Source organism: Platichthys flesus, chromosome 6, assembly GCF_949316205.1.
Source record: "Platichthys flesus chromosome 6, fPlaFle2.1, whole genome shotgun sequence".
NCBI classification, from domain to species: domain Eukaryota; kingdom Metazoa; phylum Chordata; class Actinopteri; order Pleuronectiformes; family Pleuronectidae; genus Platichthys; species Platichthys flesus.
Window position 1 is genome coordinate 16,572,005 of NC_084950.1, and position 14,166 is coordinate 16,586,170.

The following is a 14,166-nucleotide window of genomic DNA, read 5'->3' on the forward strand; positions in this document are numbered from 1 at the left end:
AATGTTAAATAATCAAATACAGCACTTTTCAACAGGTTGCTGCACAACAAGACATTTTTGAAATTAAATGAAATTACTTTGATTATAACGGTAATAGTAATAACAGAGATAAATGACCAATATTAACCTGGCACCTATGAAAAAAGTATGATCTAGCAGAGTCTTAAAGACAGACACTGTCACAGTCATAATTATTTCTTCAGGCAATTCATTCCAGAATTGAATGGCAGTCTAATTGTTCATCTTGTTTGACCAAACATGAACTACATTTAATGCGGATTGATGCCTCTGGGCTGATGCCGGATCCAGATAATAAGGTCAGTGCTTCCCTAACAGTTTACCAGATCAATATTCAATTTCAAAAGATATAAAACAGGGGAAAAAACAGCAAATAATCACATTTGAGAAGTTGGAACATGTAAAACGCTCAAGGGATGAATACATCAGTTTGTCAGCTGATCAGAAATCTTTCCAGATGTGGATTGAATTCCCTGGAAATTTTGTACAGACATTCCTGGTCTGCAGAGGATGAATCTTTATCGCCTTTTCCACTGGGACTACCAACACCCACTAACATCTTCATTTGGTCTGCAATGGGAATGGATATGATCTGCTCTCCCTCCCGGGTCAAATGACTGGTAGGTTTTTACAGCTCTGATTGGCAGTGATGAAAACATGACACCTGGGTGGATGTGCTAATGTGGAAAGACAGCAGGTGAAAGAGCCTCTCAGTTTCTGGTGCGTTTGTGACTTCCAACCTGACACAGTGGGGAATACACATAGGAAACTCCTCTACTGTCAATTCGACAGGAGTTAATCACTTTTTTAGTACGCTTACACAAACACACAATTTTTGTGTAAAAGAGGTTTTACTGGCACTTGTGTATTTGACACGTTTTTCTGTAGCGCCACCTGCAGGTTGTCAATGTTTGGCTCGTAGTGAAATAGCTGGCCAACCACCGGCTGGATTGACACCAACATTCTCACACTTCCCAGACGCTGTATTCTAAACACTTAGATGATCCCAGACTTTTCTCCCAGGGTCAACACGAGGTTGCCGTGTGGTTTTGAACAAAAGTCAGCTGTTAGATGGATTGCCAAGAAAATATGCTGCAAACATTCAAGTTCCCCTCGGGATGAATTTGAATCCCTTTAATAGACCAATTTTTTTATATGGCACCATCATCAGGTCAACATTTTAATATTTGCACCACTTGGGGCTGTACCTAAGGGCTGTACTAAATATTTAAACTGCTTAACATCAGCATGTTAGCATAGTCATGTCTTAAATTCTATACGTACATGATACATTTTCTGTTCATCAATTGATTGATTTATGTTGATTAATTACACTTTAAAGAGGTATCGAAAGGTTATATCACATAGTGCTGACAGAGCACTTTCTGTTGATCTACAAAATCAGTCACCTGGAGGCAACACGGCCCGATTTATGTGTGTGTGTGTGTGTGTGTGTTAACAACTGTGTAATCCAGGCAACAGCTACAGTATGAGTATTAGTGTGGATTAGTTTGCCATGCAGCGGTTGTGTCCCCAACTCCTCTGGAGCTTTGTTAGACTCTTATGTGATTTCTGTCCTCTCGGCCGTGCTGTTGTTCGGCCGCCAGACCAAAGTGCAAATTATATCAGCAGGGGTTTATTCAATTCTGTTCTCTGCTGCCTGAAACCTGTGGACCAAGAAAATGGAATGATTTCCCCCCTTTCGCAGTGTTCACACACCATCCAATTATAGCTCTGAAACAAGAGGGAGGGAGTAATGGGCAGACAGAGATGTGGGGAGTATGAAAGAAGAAAGTCGCCGAAGGAAAGAGACAAAAGAGCAGAGGAACACAGTGCCTGTGAAAACCATCACACTCTCTTATATGCAGTGTGTCCTTTGGAAATCAATGTACTGCTGCTAACCACTGCTTCTCTCAAAATGTGTTCTAAACTAATAAATCAGACAGTAGTATTTTATTGAAGCTCTATACGGTGGCCCTGAAGTTCAAATCACTACCACAAACTACTACAAATCACAAAAGCCAAGCAGCAAATCAGAAAACACAACAGCAAATCACAAAATACAAAAGCTTATGAGAAACACCAACGAATAAGAAAACACGTCAAAACAATGGATTTGTTGTGGTGTGGCCTAGGGGGTAGAGAGGTTGTTCTCCAACAAGAAGGTTGCCGGTTCAAACCCCACTCTTCACCAACTGCATACCGAAGTGTCCTTGGCAAGATACTGAACCCCTTAATGGCCCCTCATAAATGTTGAGTGTACTTATTGTAAGTCGCTTTGTACAAAAGCGTCAGCCTAATGTAATGTTGTGATTTGCTGCTATGTTTTGCCTTCTATCTTGTTTTCTTATTTTCCGCTGTGTTTTCTCATTCATCTTGTTCCAAAGATGCATTTGAGGACACAAATGTAAGGGATTCAAAAACGGTGTATGTACAGTTTGTTTATATTTATATTGTGTAATATCGTCTGATCAGATTGTATCTATTCAAATGAGTCCAGCTGCTGGTCACTGAACGCAAATGTGCCATTTATGTACGGTAACATTTTAATTTCCTATAGCTCAAGTTTCACATCTCTGACAGGAATTATGCTGGTTTGGTCCAATCAGATCGAAGGGTTTTCTTCATCGGAATCTGTGCTGTTGCTGCCACTTCATCTGTGAGATCTGAACTTCACAAAATGTCACAGTATCAGTGAGCTGCCACTGATGGCTGAGAGAGGAGAAATCCACTTATCTTTTTTACCTGCAGTCTTTCTCCAAATGTCATATTCTTTTTTTTTTTCAAATTGACACAGTATCAAGCGTGACCAATGAAAAATGAACATGAAAAGGGATCTCTCAGGATTAGTGCAACAAGTGATCGATAATCTAATGATAGGGATGATACCTAGAGTTCATAGAAAGTCTTTCCCTCATAAAACAGCCTTATTTAAAGTCATGTGCTCTCATGTCTGCCATGACAGTGAGTGTGTCTGTAGGTTTGCAGGCTGTCAGGAGATGTTACACACCTCGAGAATTAAAAACGTGTGATCGTTGTGTCAGTGGACGCTGCCACAGGAGGTTGTTTCATCCTCTTTTCTTTTTTTTAAAGTTTCAGTCACCACGGTCACCTTTGCTGCTACAGGAGCTCGCCACAGAAAGGCCAAGTGTCAAAACAACAATGGAAATCTCAAAGAATTTGGGATGCAGCTGAAGACTATTTACCTCATTGGTTTATTTGCCCTTTTTTCCTTAAAATAATATTTGTTTATTCAGATAAAATGTCAATGTATTGAGAGAAAGCGCGTGAAAATGTCCCACAAGCCAAGGTGACACCTACCAATCGCTTGATTTCATGTGATGTTTTGACCTTAGTATAGACAGTGCCTTGAGATAATGTTATGATTTCGTGCGATACAAATTAAATTGAATTGAATATGTGTCAGATTTCATCGGGTGTTACATTTCAGAACTAATTGAAGCTGATATTTGGCCTTTTTTTTTTAGAGTGACCAAATATTTAATGAATTATCAAAAAAAATTGGCAATAAAATGTATTTTAATTGTTTTATCAATGCATCTCTGAAAATAAAATATTTGTTTTAATCGAATTTATTTATTTATCCTTTTCTATTATGTATTTTGACCAAAAGTACCATAACATGTATTCACTTAAAACAGTTATGGTGTTTAATGGGTCTTGAATGTTTCAAAGTGTCTTGGTGAACCCTGCAAGCCAAAAACAGGCACTGCATTAATCACATCCCTGCTTTTGTTTTAAGCCTTAAAACGTGTCATAATTACAAGAACTCGTGTAAAAGAAATTAAGACATGTGTCTGTAGCAAAGTGCCTATTATAGATGAGCCAGAGCCAGACCCAGACACAAACACGGCTCTAACACAGAGACACAGAGAGTCTGCTGTCTCTCAGTGAATGACTAAAGTTAATTGCCCCTAATTAGGAGGCTTGATTAGGGTTCGGCTCCTGATTTAAGAGGAAACCAGCAGTGATGAGCCCCGTCTGAATTTCACTATATAACTTCCTTTTAATGAGTTGGTTCTTTAATTGTTCCTCTTGAAAGACCTGATGCATAAATACAATCCATTTGTCACGGCTAAGATGGAGCCTCGCTACCTATATAATGTCATTATATATGTCCTTTGCTGATGTTAGCTGTGGAAGCCTTTTTTGTAAGCTGAGAACATCAGCCTCCGAAAAATCCCATGTGAGAGGACACAGATGATGTGTGTTCTTCTATAATATGTTTATAAACAGAGGACGTTGATCCGCCTCGCACGACAGTGACACATGGCTTTAATTTGCAAAACTTTGACAAGATTTGAAAAATGCTTTTAATTTCCGATTCCCAAAGCTGCTGCACGGCTCCGTTAGTTCTCCCGGTTAAACTCCAAACCTAGAGCCAGAAGCACATCGTCAGACCAAACTTTCCATTTACCCAGTATAAACACTGCATAAAGTATTCACGTCGGATCATTTCGGAGTTGCCTGTTACGGAGCTATAATTAGATTGCCTGGGCTTGAAAGGCTTGCAGGGTGTTGATAATTGTTATTTCATGAGGCATGCAGTGCCATGCATCTCACTCTCTCAGACCAACCGGTTTCCACTTCCAGACAAGCAAGGCCCTCAAGATATTCATAAATACAAAAAGATTAACTTCATAATGGCCATTAATCATTTGAGGCATTTTCTTTTTAAACTTATAGTTAGAAGATTTTTATTTTTGCGTGTTTGTTTCCTAAAGCACAGATACAGAAAACATGCAGGGTATATATGGCTGGCTCAACATAAGGTTTCTGAAGATGTTGGTCCACCACAAGCTGCCAGATCACCTCCAGTGCACACTGACATTGATTTGGCATCGGTTTGGACTCTTCCAACAGGATACTCCTTTACTGTTTTTTGATCATGACCCCTACCGATTGGATCATTGTCATCATGCATCTCTGAGCATAAGTTGTGTGACAGCGCCCCCTGGCTGTATTCTTTTAAATGTATTGAAATGGGTACAAATGCTGCATGTTAGCACCAGTTGTTTTTCAGATTTTTAATGATTGCACTGACATCGACCAGTGAGGGAAATTAAGCAAATATTTACCTTCTAACTGCATCACTTGCTGTTTTTTTTGTAATAAATGCACTCCTTAGAAAAGCTTATAATCTAATTCTGTACACTAGTGAATATAAGATTCAAAGAAAACATTCTATATTGAACTCATTCAGCCCAGGAGTAAATAATCTTACCACAGTACAATTGCTACTTTGGAGGCTTTATTAGCATCTGTGCCCGATCGTTTTGATGTGGCAGGAAAGAATAAAAACACTCTAACTGTGTTGTTACCTGGAAAACATCACGCTTTAGACTAGTGGATATCCAGAGCTCTTAAAGCTTCAGACATGCCTGGGTTCAGAGTGTCAGAGAAGGACACATGTTCATGGGAGGAAGCTAAAGGGACAGACAAAAACATGAGACATAACACAGACCCAAGCATCAGGTTGTGATTACAGCTTACAGTTTATGAAAAAGAAACACTTGGATAAGATGCAAGTTTTAAAAAACAATTATTTATAATATGATACAAAGGATATTCTGTGCAAGAGGATGTTTGGGGCTATGAAAACCTGTACATTATGGACAAAGCACTTAAAACTCATTTAGCAACCTGACTGCAGACCACGGCCACTGAGCCGCGACTGTGTCGGAACAGCAAACTACAGAGATACTGTTTTATACAAATGGTTTCCACCTGTATAGAATGGCTGTATATGATTAGATTACATATTTATATAAAGTGCAAAAGAAACAAGCACTTGCAGTGAAGGCCAGAAGTGCTGAGTGTAAACCCACCACCACATGCTCGATGCCTTCACATCACATGGCCGGGTGGCTGAGCAAAAGAAAACCCATGAACAGACTTGGCAGGACAGTAACGCAAACTGTTGGCCATATAGTTCAGCTGCAGAATATAGACTGTAATACAAAAATGTATGAAAGGGTTACCAATCTGTGCAATAGATTGAATCTTACAAATATAATCCATATGAACAGTTGTGAAAAGTTACCTAAAATTCCCCTTTTTGAATTATTATAAATAGACACTTGTTGTTTTCCTGCTCCTTCTACATTGAAGCATAGCACCACATGATGTCATCTTTATGTTCAACCTTGAATATGAAATAACCTGAAATTCGCCAGAGGATTCATTCCTCCTTATTTCAGGGGAATAAGACATCTTGGACGTTAAAGATATAAGAAAATATATGCACTGTTAGTGACTAGATTACATGCTTTGTTTATAGTTCATAATCTGGTTTGACTCTATAAATGTTTCAAGGTTAAAATAAAAGGGAAGTGAAGCCAGCATCACAGTTGAGTATCAAGAATACAGGAGAGCAAAGAGGCATCAAGCGGTCCATCAGACTCTGTCCAGCACCTCTCCAAGCCAAAAAAACGCCAGCAGCCAGGGATTCTGGGGGATTAACTACTGCTGGGAACCCTGTTGAAAGACGTGAACATCATAGTGTCAGGAAATGTGTCCGAGTACAATCTGTGTTTTGTTACTACAGGTCATGGTTGTGTGACTTTGGTTCTTACTGAGTTGGTTCTTTTGCGTTTCCAGCAGTCTGGATTCAGTCTCTTCTGCTCCTCAGCCAGAGCTTTGGCCTCCATCGTGTACATCCTCCTCTCTTCAGTCTTCATCTTCTTCCACTTGTCTCCCAGGATGACACTAATGGCTCTAGGAGTGAAAAGTAAGAGATGGACTATGATGGATTTACCTTTTCATACGTTTGCCTCAACAGGATCTGTCATACTTTCTTTTACGATCATTTTCATTTTCCATTCCCTTTACAATGAAAATATGTTTATCTCCGACCAACGTTACTAACATAACTTTTAACACACAGAATGTAAATGGTCAAAAAAGAAATCACAATGCTGCCTAATGATATTACTAAACTGAAATGAAAATAACACTTACAAATAACATATATGCTAGATGTAACGAGGCAGGACTTCTTTTGTTTCTCTACATAAAAAACTACAATTTGTAAATCTAAATTATCTACAATAAGTTGGATACAACAATTATAACAGAGTGAGAGTGGCATCAAAGAGCGACAGAGCCCTGTCACAAGACGAGAGCAGAGTTGACCAAATGAGGAGGATTTGATGAAAACAAGGGTGTCCACTTATTGTAGTATGACTTTAGATATAAACCCAAAGCCAAAAGGCCAATTACACAAGTAAAATGAGCCAATATGCAAACTACAATCTGCTGAAGTGGTAGAAACACTAGAGGCAACACTTGATCTCCACATTGTCAAGTGCAAGTGAAGTAAGCACTCTGAAGAGATTGAAGCAACACGATTCTCTTGTAAAATGTCCTTCGTCTTTGTTCAAAGAAACATGCTCTGTGCCTTCATACTGGATATTACAATGTAACGAGGCCACACTTTTCTTTAGAATTTTGGATCGCTCTGTTCAATGTTTAGCCGGTTTGGAACCATGATATCACGTCCTGGTGGAAAAGAAACGTCCTGGCACTAAAAAAGGAAATGTCATTACATTTCTGATGTTGGTAAGAAATAAACATGGATCAGAGCATCAGGATGTGAGTGCGATGCTACACTGTGTGGTCTGCTAGGGTGATAATGTACTAAATATTTTAAAGAAAAAGAGGTACAATAGTAACTTCTCCTTTTAGAAACAAAGTTCAGCAGTGAAGCTTAAGACTTCAAGTCAGTCTGCTTGAGCCGAGTGAAATCGCAGCAAAACACGTGCTTCAATTCATCCATCAGTCAGGCTTCAATAGTAGTGGACAGGAGATGGAGGACATATTCATATACTGGAAATGTGCTATGACCATACCTTAACGTCTTTACCACACTAATGGGGGTATTTTGCTTAACAAATATTTCCCTCTGCATTCGGGCCTCTCGTACACACGATTTCTAAAGTGTAGATTCTAACCCTGGTTTCTGTAAACTCTCTTTTTAGACTTTCTCAAGAAAAACAAAGGTTGTGTGACACTTTGATAGAAACACTAACCTAAATTAGTTATAATTTCATATATATGACAGTGTGGATGACTGCAGCAGAGGCTAGTGTCCTTTGTTTACCTGTTGTCCTTCCCAGGATACATCTGTGTGTACTCCACTCTGTACTTCTTGGCAAAGAGCATGAAGGCATTCATTGGCCGCTTGCATCTTGTGGGCGTGGCAGCGATGGCTGTCCCTGAGGTTTGGCTCCGGTTTGATTTGCTACTTGAGGATTGCGGGGAGCTGGAGCGCTCGAGCTTGTCACAGTCTGGACTCACAGCGCCTCCACTGGACAGGGAGGTCCTGCGCTGACGAGCCATGCTGCTGAGAACATACACTGCTGAGGAATCTAGAGGGGTGAAGTCGTAACTGCAGGATAAGGGAGGAAAAAACAGAGACATTTGTAAATATTATGAATCTCTAATCATACACGTTTTTATCATTTAGCTTTTTGTAGTGTGTGTACATCACACACTCCCATAAGTATAAAAAAATATCCCCTTGTCAGTTTCAAATATTGCATCACACTCATTTAAATTTTCATTCGTCTTTCTTTTAAAAAAGGTTTCAAATAAAGTCTTAAATCGTCTTGTAAACCATTGAAGATGTGCTATATAGTCAAATATTTATAAGCCAGATATTTACCTTCTCCAAAGAGGTTATGCTTTTATTTGGTGTCTGTCTGCTAGCAGGATTACTCAAAACTACACGTTTTTTACTTTAAAATAAAAAGTCTAATGTGTGTGTGTGTGTGTGTGTTTCGTTCTGGCAAAAACGAATCCATTGGGGATGGCTTATCTAATGTGGGACAGATGATGTGTCTCCAATCAGGAAAAAGCTGTTTTTTGAGTCAGTGGTTGAGGTTTAGTAAATAGTGGTTATATTGAAGGTTCAGGGAAATACCCAGAAAATGCATGTAAGTCTGTGTAAAGTGACCTGTGACAATATGAGTGTTTAAATGTGTGTGTTAGAAAGAACTCATTACAAGTATAAAACAGTTCTTCAGACAGATGTATACAAAAACCTCTTTGCTCTTCTTGTGGATAACTCTACCCCACCAGTCTGATACTTACTCAAGGGAAGAACAGATTATTTAGAAGTGTGTACCTTCTGAAAGTGTCAAAAACGACTGAGTCATCACAGTTAATGGCATCTGGGTGGTTCGGTGGCAGGCACACGTCACCGAGCTGCATCTCATAGCAAGGGATCCCATGGTGCACCACAGTTAGGCTTGGATAAAAGGAAGACCAACCTAAAAACAAAGATGGAAAATTAAGGATAACCTTAATCTAAAAGCTGTTTGCATTTAGCAAATATTTCAAAGAAGGATAAGGTCACATTCTATTATCTCTTACCAACAAATCTGACATTTATTTAATTATGTTTTTTCAAAACACAGAAAGCATAACCTGTTCTCTATTTCTAGTAAATGAACACTGTATTTCTATATTCAGCTTAACAGGAAATATGAAGTTATTTTACCTTTATTTCTGACAAAAAATGGGTGATCTAGTCGGCATTCAGCTGTTAAAAAGCTCTCATCAGGTGAGCCGGGGTCAAAGGTCAGTTTAAGAGCCGCCTGGCCAAAAGATACTGTCTCCTCATGGCTCACCAGCTTCAGCCCCCCTAAGCCATATCTCTGTAAACGCAGCAAAAGCCGATTAAGACAAGGTTTTACTCACACACAAGTTGAACTATAAATGAACTCAAGAAATTCTGAAGTGACTTAAATTTATCGCCTCATTAACAGCAAGGTTAAGAAATTTACAGGAATGAAAAATGACAACAGACAAACTGGGTCGATTAAAAATGCAAAAATAATGAACATAAGGTCTACACACCTGGAGGAGTTTTCCACAGCATTACAAATTCTTATGAAATATTTTCAAGACATACAGAAGTTATTTATCTTTGTCTAACCTTGAGAGATGAGGAGGATGGCATCATGGTTTCATCCTCTGAGTCATCATCTGAATCCCTGAGTTCATCGGCTTCCTGCCACTCTACATTTGGGCCGCGATGGAAGCGCAGGCGAGTTCCTGAATAATAAGATGATGAAAGAGCAGATGTGTGTTGGTATCGATAACAGGATATTGGGAAATGAGTGCAATGCTGCTGTTCAGACACCAGAGGTCGTTAAAGTCATTTTTATCCTTGTTCAGATACTTAAAAAAAGGGAGAATTCATTCAAAAAGTGAAAACAAAACCCTCCACCCCTCATTGTCATCAGCCTTTAAAGGCCAGAGCCGATACAGGAATAATCTGTCCTCTTTTATAATCTTACACTTCTGATAAACATGAATGAAAATTGACTTTCAGAAAAAAAATTAATTGTGTGTGTTTTTTGTACTGATCCTGTTTATAAAACCTTTAAAATGAATACATTTAGAAATTCATGAAAACATCATTGAATGAATTTACTGTCTTTTCATGGGCGGGGTACATGTCTTCACTGACTGGATTGTGCCTTTAAGCTATAACAGCATTCTTTTCAAGAAAGGTTGACAGTCACTCAGCTGGTGTGAATGTACCTTTCAGGAAGCAATGCCAGGCTGTAGAGGGCCAGGAGTGAGACCAGGCCATGTCTTCATCATCAGAGAAGGACGAGGACATTGAGAAAACACCCGACTCTGATTCACTACTAGCCTGTCATAGATGATAGAAAACATCTTACAATGACACGAGTAAAACAAAGAATTTCAGTTTGACTGTCATGCAGAATTTACTGTATATGGATAATTATGATTTTTAGGAATAGGGGATTTTCAGAAGCTGGAAGAGAAAGGTTACCCTGATACGCCGGCTGCGCTCCCTGAGGTGGCCTCTGGATGGGTTGGGTGCGCTGCTGGCTAATGGTGGCCGTGCGTAGGAATGTAAACTATTACTGCTGCCAAAGATGTGGACTGGAGCTGATCTGTAAAAATGTAAAAAATAAATATATATGAATTAGTTAGTTATAGTGTAATACACCACACATATGCGTACAAGATAACCAACAATACTTTTGCAGGGGGGATACATTTGTAAGACATGAGCATACATTTCTTACATTACATAGACACAAAGAAATTGATGATCAGTGAACATATTAATGATACTGTCTATAACATATTTGTAGCTGAATGTTATCCTGTAAAATACTTGGTTATTGTAATTTGATTTTAGAATTCAGTAATGTGGCTATTCCTGCTTTCTGGAATACAACCCAGATATACTAGTGGGCCCTTGTTATTCTGTGCAATGAAGTCTCTTTGTGTTTATGTCACATGTAGACAACCGTAAGACATAACTTATCTCCATACTACCACATATTTGTACAAACCTCTTATGTGGGGCAACCTTTAGCAAGGGGCTCTGAGGACTGGTGGCAATGTTGGCCAGTTCAGTGAGCCAGTTGGTCCTGGGGGAACAGCTGAGCTCCTGGTGAGACACTCCTGCTCTGACCTGAAATAACCCAGGAGCCCTCTGGTCCTCCTCCACCTCCTGTAGCTCTGGCATGTCATCTAAAGAGAGGTTTACAGTATTATTTATAATAAACATGAGGGGGGTAAAAATATAAAGAATGTGACTTGTTGCTGCTGCAGCGTTTTACCGTAATCCATGTGGCACCCAGGTGAGGAAGGCAGGTCTTCGTTACACTTGAGTGGATCAAAAGAATCGTCCATTCCCACAATGTCCTGTAGTTTCCTTTTTTCTCTTTGCCTATTTTTTAAAAAAACTTGGCGACGGGTCCGTTTACTAAGCATCCATCATCATGTTCTGCCACGTCGGCTGGTTTTAGACACAACAAAAACAAAAACATTAGGAGAATAAAGCTGCAAATTTATCAGAAGAATCAGGACCTTGAAAAGATTGTGTAAGTGTCTGTTTAAAGTAAGAAACACGGACTTGGAGGAAGCTGCCTCTTTACTGGAGGACAAAGTCACAATGTTACAAAATGATTCTCGAACAAAAGAACAATATAGTCCAAATACATACAGAGTGAGACTGTAGCACAGTTTGTTTTAACGAATTGTAATTGCATACATAAGAGTAAGTGTTAATATGTGGATTTTTTTTTTTGTAGTCAAATTTAGCTTTTTCATTGACACACGATGAAAAGATCCATTGAATGAAAACACCAACACAATAAACATTGACTGTCAAACATATGTGAGGACTCCAGTTAAATAACAACGGGTCCGATCGCCACAATAGAGTCCATGTATGGTATGGACATGCTGAAAAAGGATAGGCGGTCTGTGGGGACTCCTTTGTCTGTGAATCCACACAGTGCAGAGCTGTGGCTGGTCACGTGCCCTGCTGCGTGGAGGCCTTGTTTATAAACTTGAGAGGATGTCGCGCATGCGCAGCAGAGCTCATTCATTCACGGCTGCGTAGCAAAAGTGACGATTTTAAGGAATTCGCGTTGAAAAGTGTCGAGTGAACGTTCAAAAACAGCGAGAGGAGAAAACTACGGAGGGATATCAACAACCGGAGGAGACAATTGTGTGCTTCTATGGAAATTGCCTCGTGTTTGAAGGCATGCAAAGTATAAAAAACTGTGTAAAGTATCAAGTAAGCGGTGGGCCTTGCACTATACTGTTTTTAAGAGAATAAATAATGTTCATAAGCGATCTGACAAGCGAACCACAGTCGCTGCGGGGTCGGAAAAACCGTCGCTTCTTCCCCGTAAAGGCGGATTCACTTGAAAGACGTCGTGTGCAAAATGTGATAAATGCATAATGCTGGTTTAAAGTGCGTGGCGTGGTGGTTTAAAGTCGGGGCCTGCTGCCCCCCCCCGTCCTCCTCCACAGCAGCAGAGTCCTCGGCTCAGACCCACAGGCCGTGGCTCTAACACTGTAAACAAAAGAATGTCAACAAGTTGTGGCATGACGCAACCACCGAGCTCCGTTCGAAATGAATGACACCGAAGCGTCCCTGAGCTTTATCAAATTCCTGACCACACGGATCCCAGGGGCTCAGGCGCGCTGGGCTCACTGGTTTCAGCCCACATAACTGCTGTCGGGTGGGTTTGCTATCATCAAAACAACAAGCGTCACAGCGAGAGAGAGAGAGAGAGAAACCCAGTGGCGAGCCCAACCTGTGATTCTACGTGGAATAAAAAGCGTGACAGCCCGGTTGAAATACAGCGCTAGGCTCACGGAGACGTGGACGACACGATGCTAACGTTAAAAGCGACTTTCGACGGATTATTTCTTGGGGAAAAAGTCAAGAAGTTCCCACTTACCAGACCTGTCGCCATCAAAAAACTCTCTGGCATTCACTCGATGGGTGGGAATGAATGTCTCCAGAGGAAGAACGCTATTGGTGGGCAAGAACGTCAATAACGAAAGTTCTGGTATGCTATTGGTTGAAGCTGTTGAGAAAAATACAGAAGGCGGCGCCACGTTTGTTGCTCATCACGTCATTGGATGAAAGTGCGTGCCTGTTATTGCCCAGTAACAGCTGATTGGCAATAACAGGAACAATACATGTTATTTTTCCTCTGCAATGTTGCGACTAAAGCAAAAAGAACTTGGACAAATGTCTTTCTAGATTCTAATGCTTCTTTTCTATTGTGATACAATCGTTTCAGTTGCCGAGGTACAAGATCTAGAGCGTGGACAAAAGAATTGACGATGAATGAAAAAGGAATGAATGGTGAAGAAGTGAGTGAATGAACATCTGTGAACTGGTGGTATGTCCTTTGTTATATTTCCTGTATTACGTCCTGCTGCAATGAAATCAAAAGCTGCATGGCCCAAAACCTTTCTTTACATAAATGATTGGAATTCAGAGGTGATTATAATTGCACCCCCCTGGCCGTATAGCAGTATTAACAATTTCTCCTCTAGTCTGGGTGCCCTATTAATCAATGGATGTAAAGAGCCCTGTAATCCAGGAGTTATTTATGATTCTGAGCTGTGTTTTCACGCTCAAGTGACCAAGTGGTGCATTCTGCTTTGCCCAACAGTTTAACTAAAATTAGATCATTCCTTTCTTTTACAGACTTGTCATCCAAACTCCCTGAGATCCTCCAGCAGAGCCCTACTTACTTTATGCTCATCCTGCCTGGTTTATCTGTGATGAAGATGTTGTAGGTATCTTTCATAAAATGAAGCAAT

At 40.0% G+C, this 14,166-nt stretch overlaps 1 protein-coding gene across 2 annotated transcripts; it reads right to left on the minus strand.

Annotated features, from left to right (window-relative positions):
- Positions 1 to 5,277: 5,277 nt before the first annotated feature.
- hbp1 (HMG-box transcription factor 1) lies at positions 5,278 to 13,346 on the minus strand. 2 transcript variants are annotated; one of them, XM_062390014.1, is made up of 11 exons: positions 13,290 to 13,346; positions 11,652 to 11,830; positions 11,382 to 11,562; positions 10,850 to 10,973; positions 10,591 to 10,705; positions 9,980 to 10,098; positions 9,542 to 9,698; positions 9,167 to 9,311; positions 8,141 to 8,428; positions 6,615 to 6,756; positions 5,278 to 6,516 (listed from the first exon to the last, which is right to left on the minus strand). In XM_062390014.1, exons 2-11 carry the CDS (start codon positions 11,803 to 11,805, stop codon positions 6,502 to 6,504), a joined length of 1,440 nt encoding a protein of 479 aa, XP_062245998.1. In that variant the 5' UTR covers positions 11,806 to 11,830; positions 13,290 to 13,346; the 3' UTR covers positions 5,278 to 6,501. The 2 variants fall into 2 exon arrangements, with proteins under 2 accessions (XP_062245998.1, XP_062245997.1); XM_062390013.1 differs by lacking the exon at positions 13,290 to 13,346 and having other exon boundaries at positions 11,652 to 13,156.
- Between the last annotated feature and the right edge of the window lie 820 nt (positions 13,347 to 14,166).

Excerpts from the sequence above, each read along its gene's own strand:
- hbp1 (XM_062390014.1), bottom strand. The coding sequence starts at position 11,805 with ATGCTTAGTAAACGGACCCGTCGCCAAGTTTTTTTAAAAAATAGGCAA. Across the intron at positions 10,974-11,381 it reads AAGGTTGCCCCACATAAGAG|ATCAGCTCCAGTCCACATCT; the intron begins GTTTGTACAAAT and ends ACATTTTTACAG. Across the intron at positions 9,699-9,979 it reads CATCCTCCTCATCTCTCAAG|AGATATGGCTTAGGGGGGCT; the intron begins GTTAGACAAAGA and ends CTGCGTTTACAG.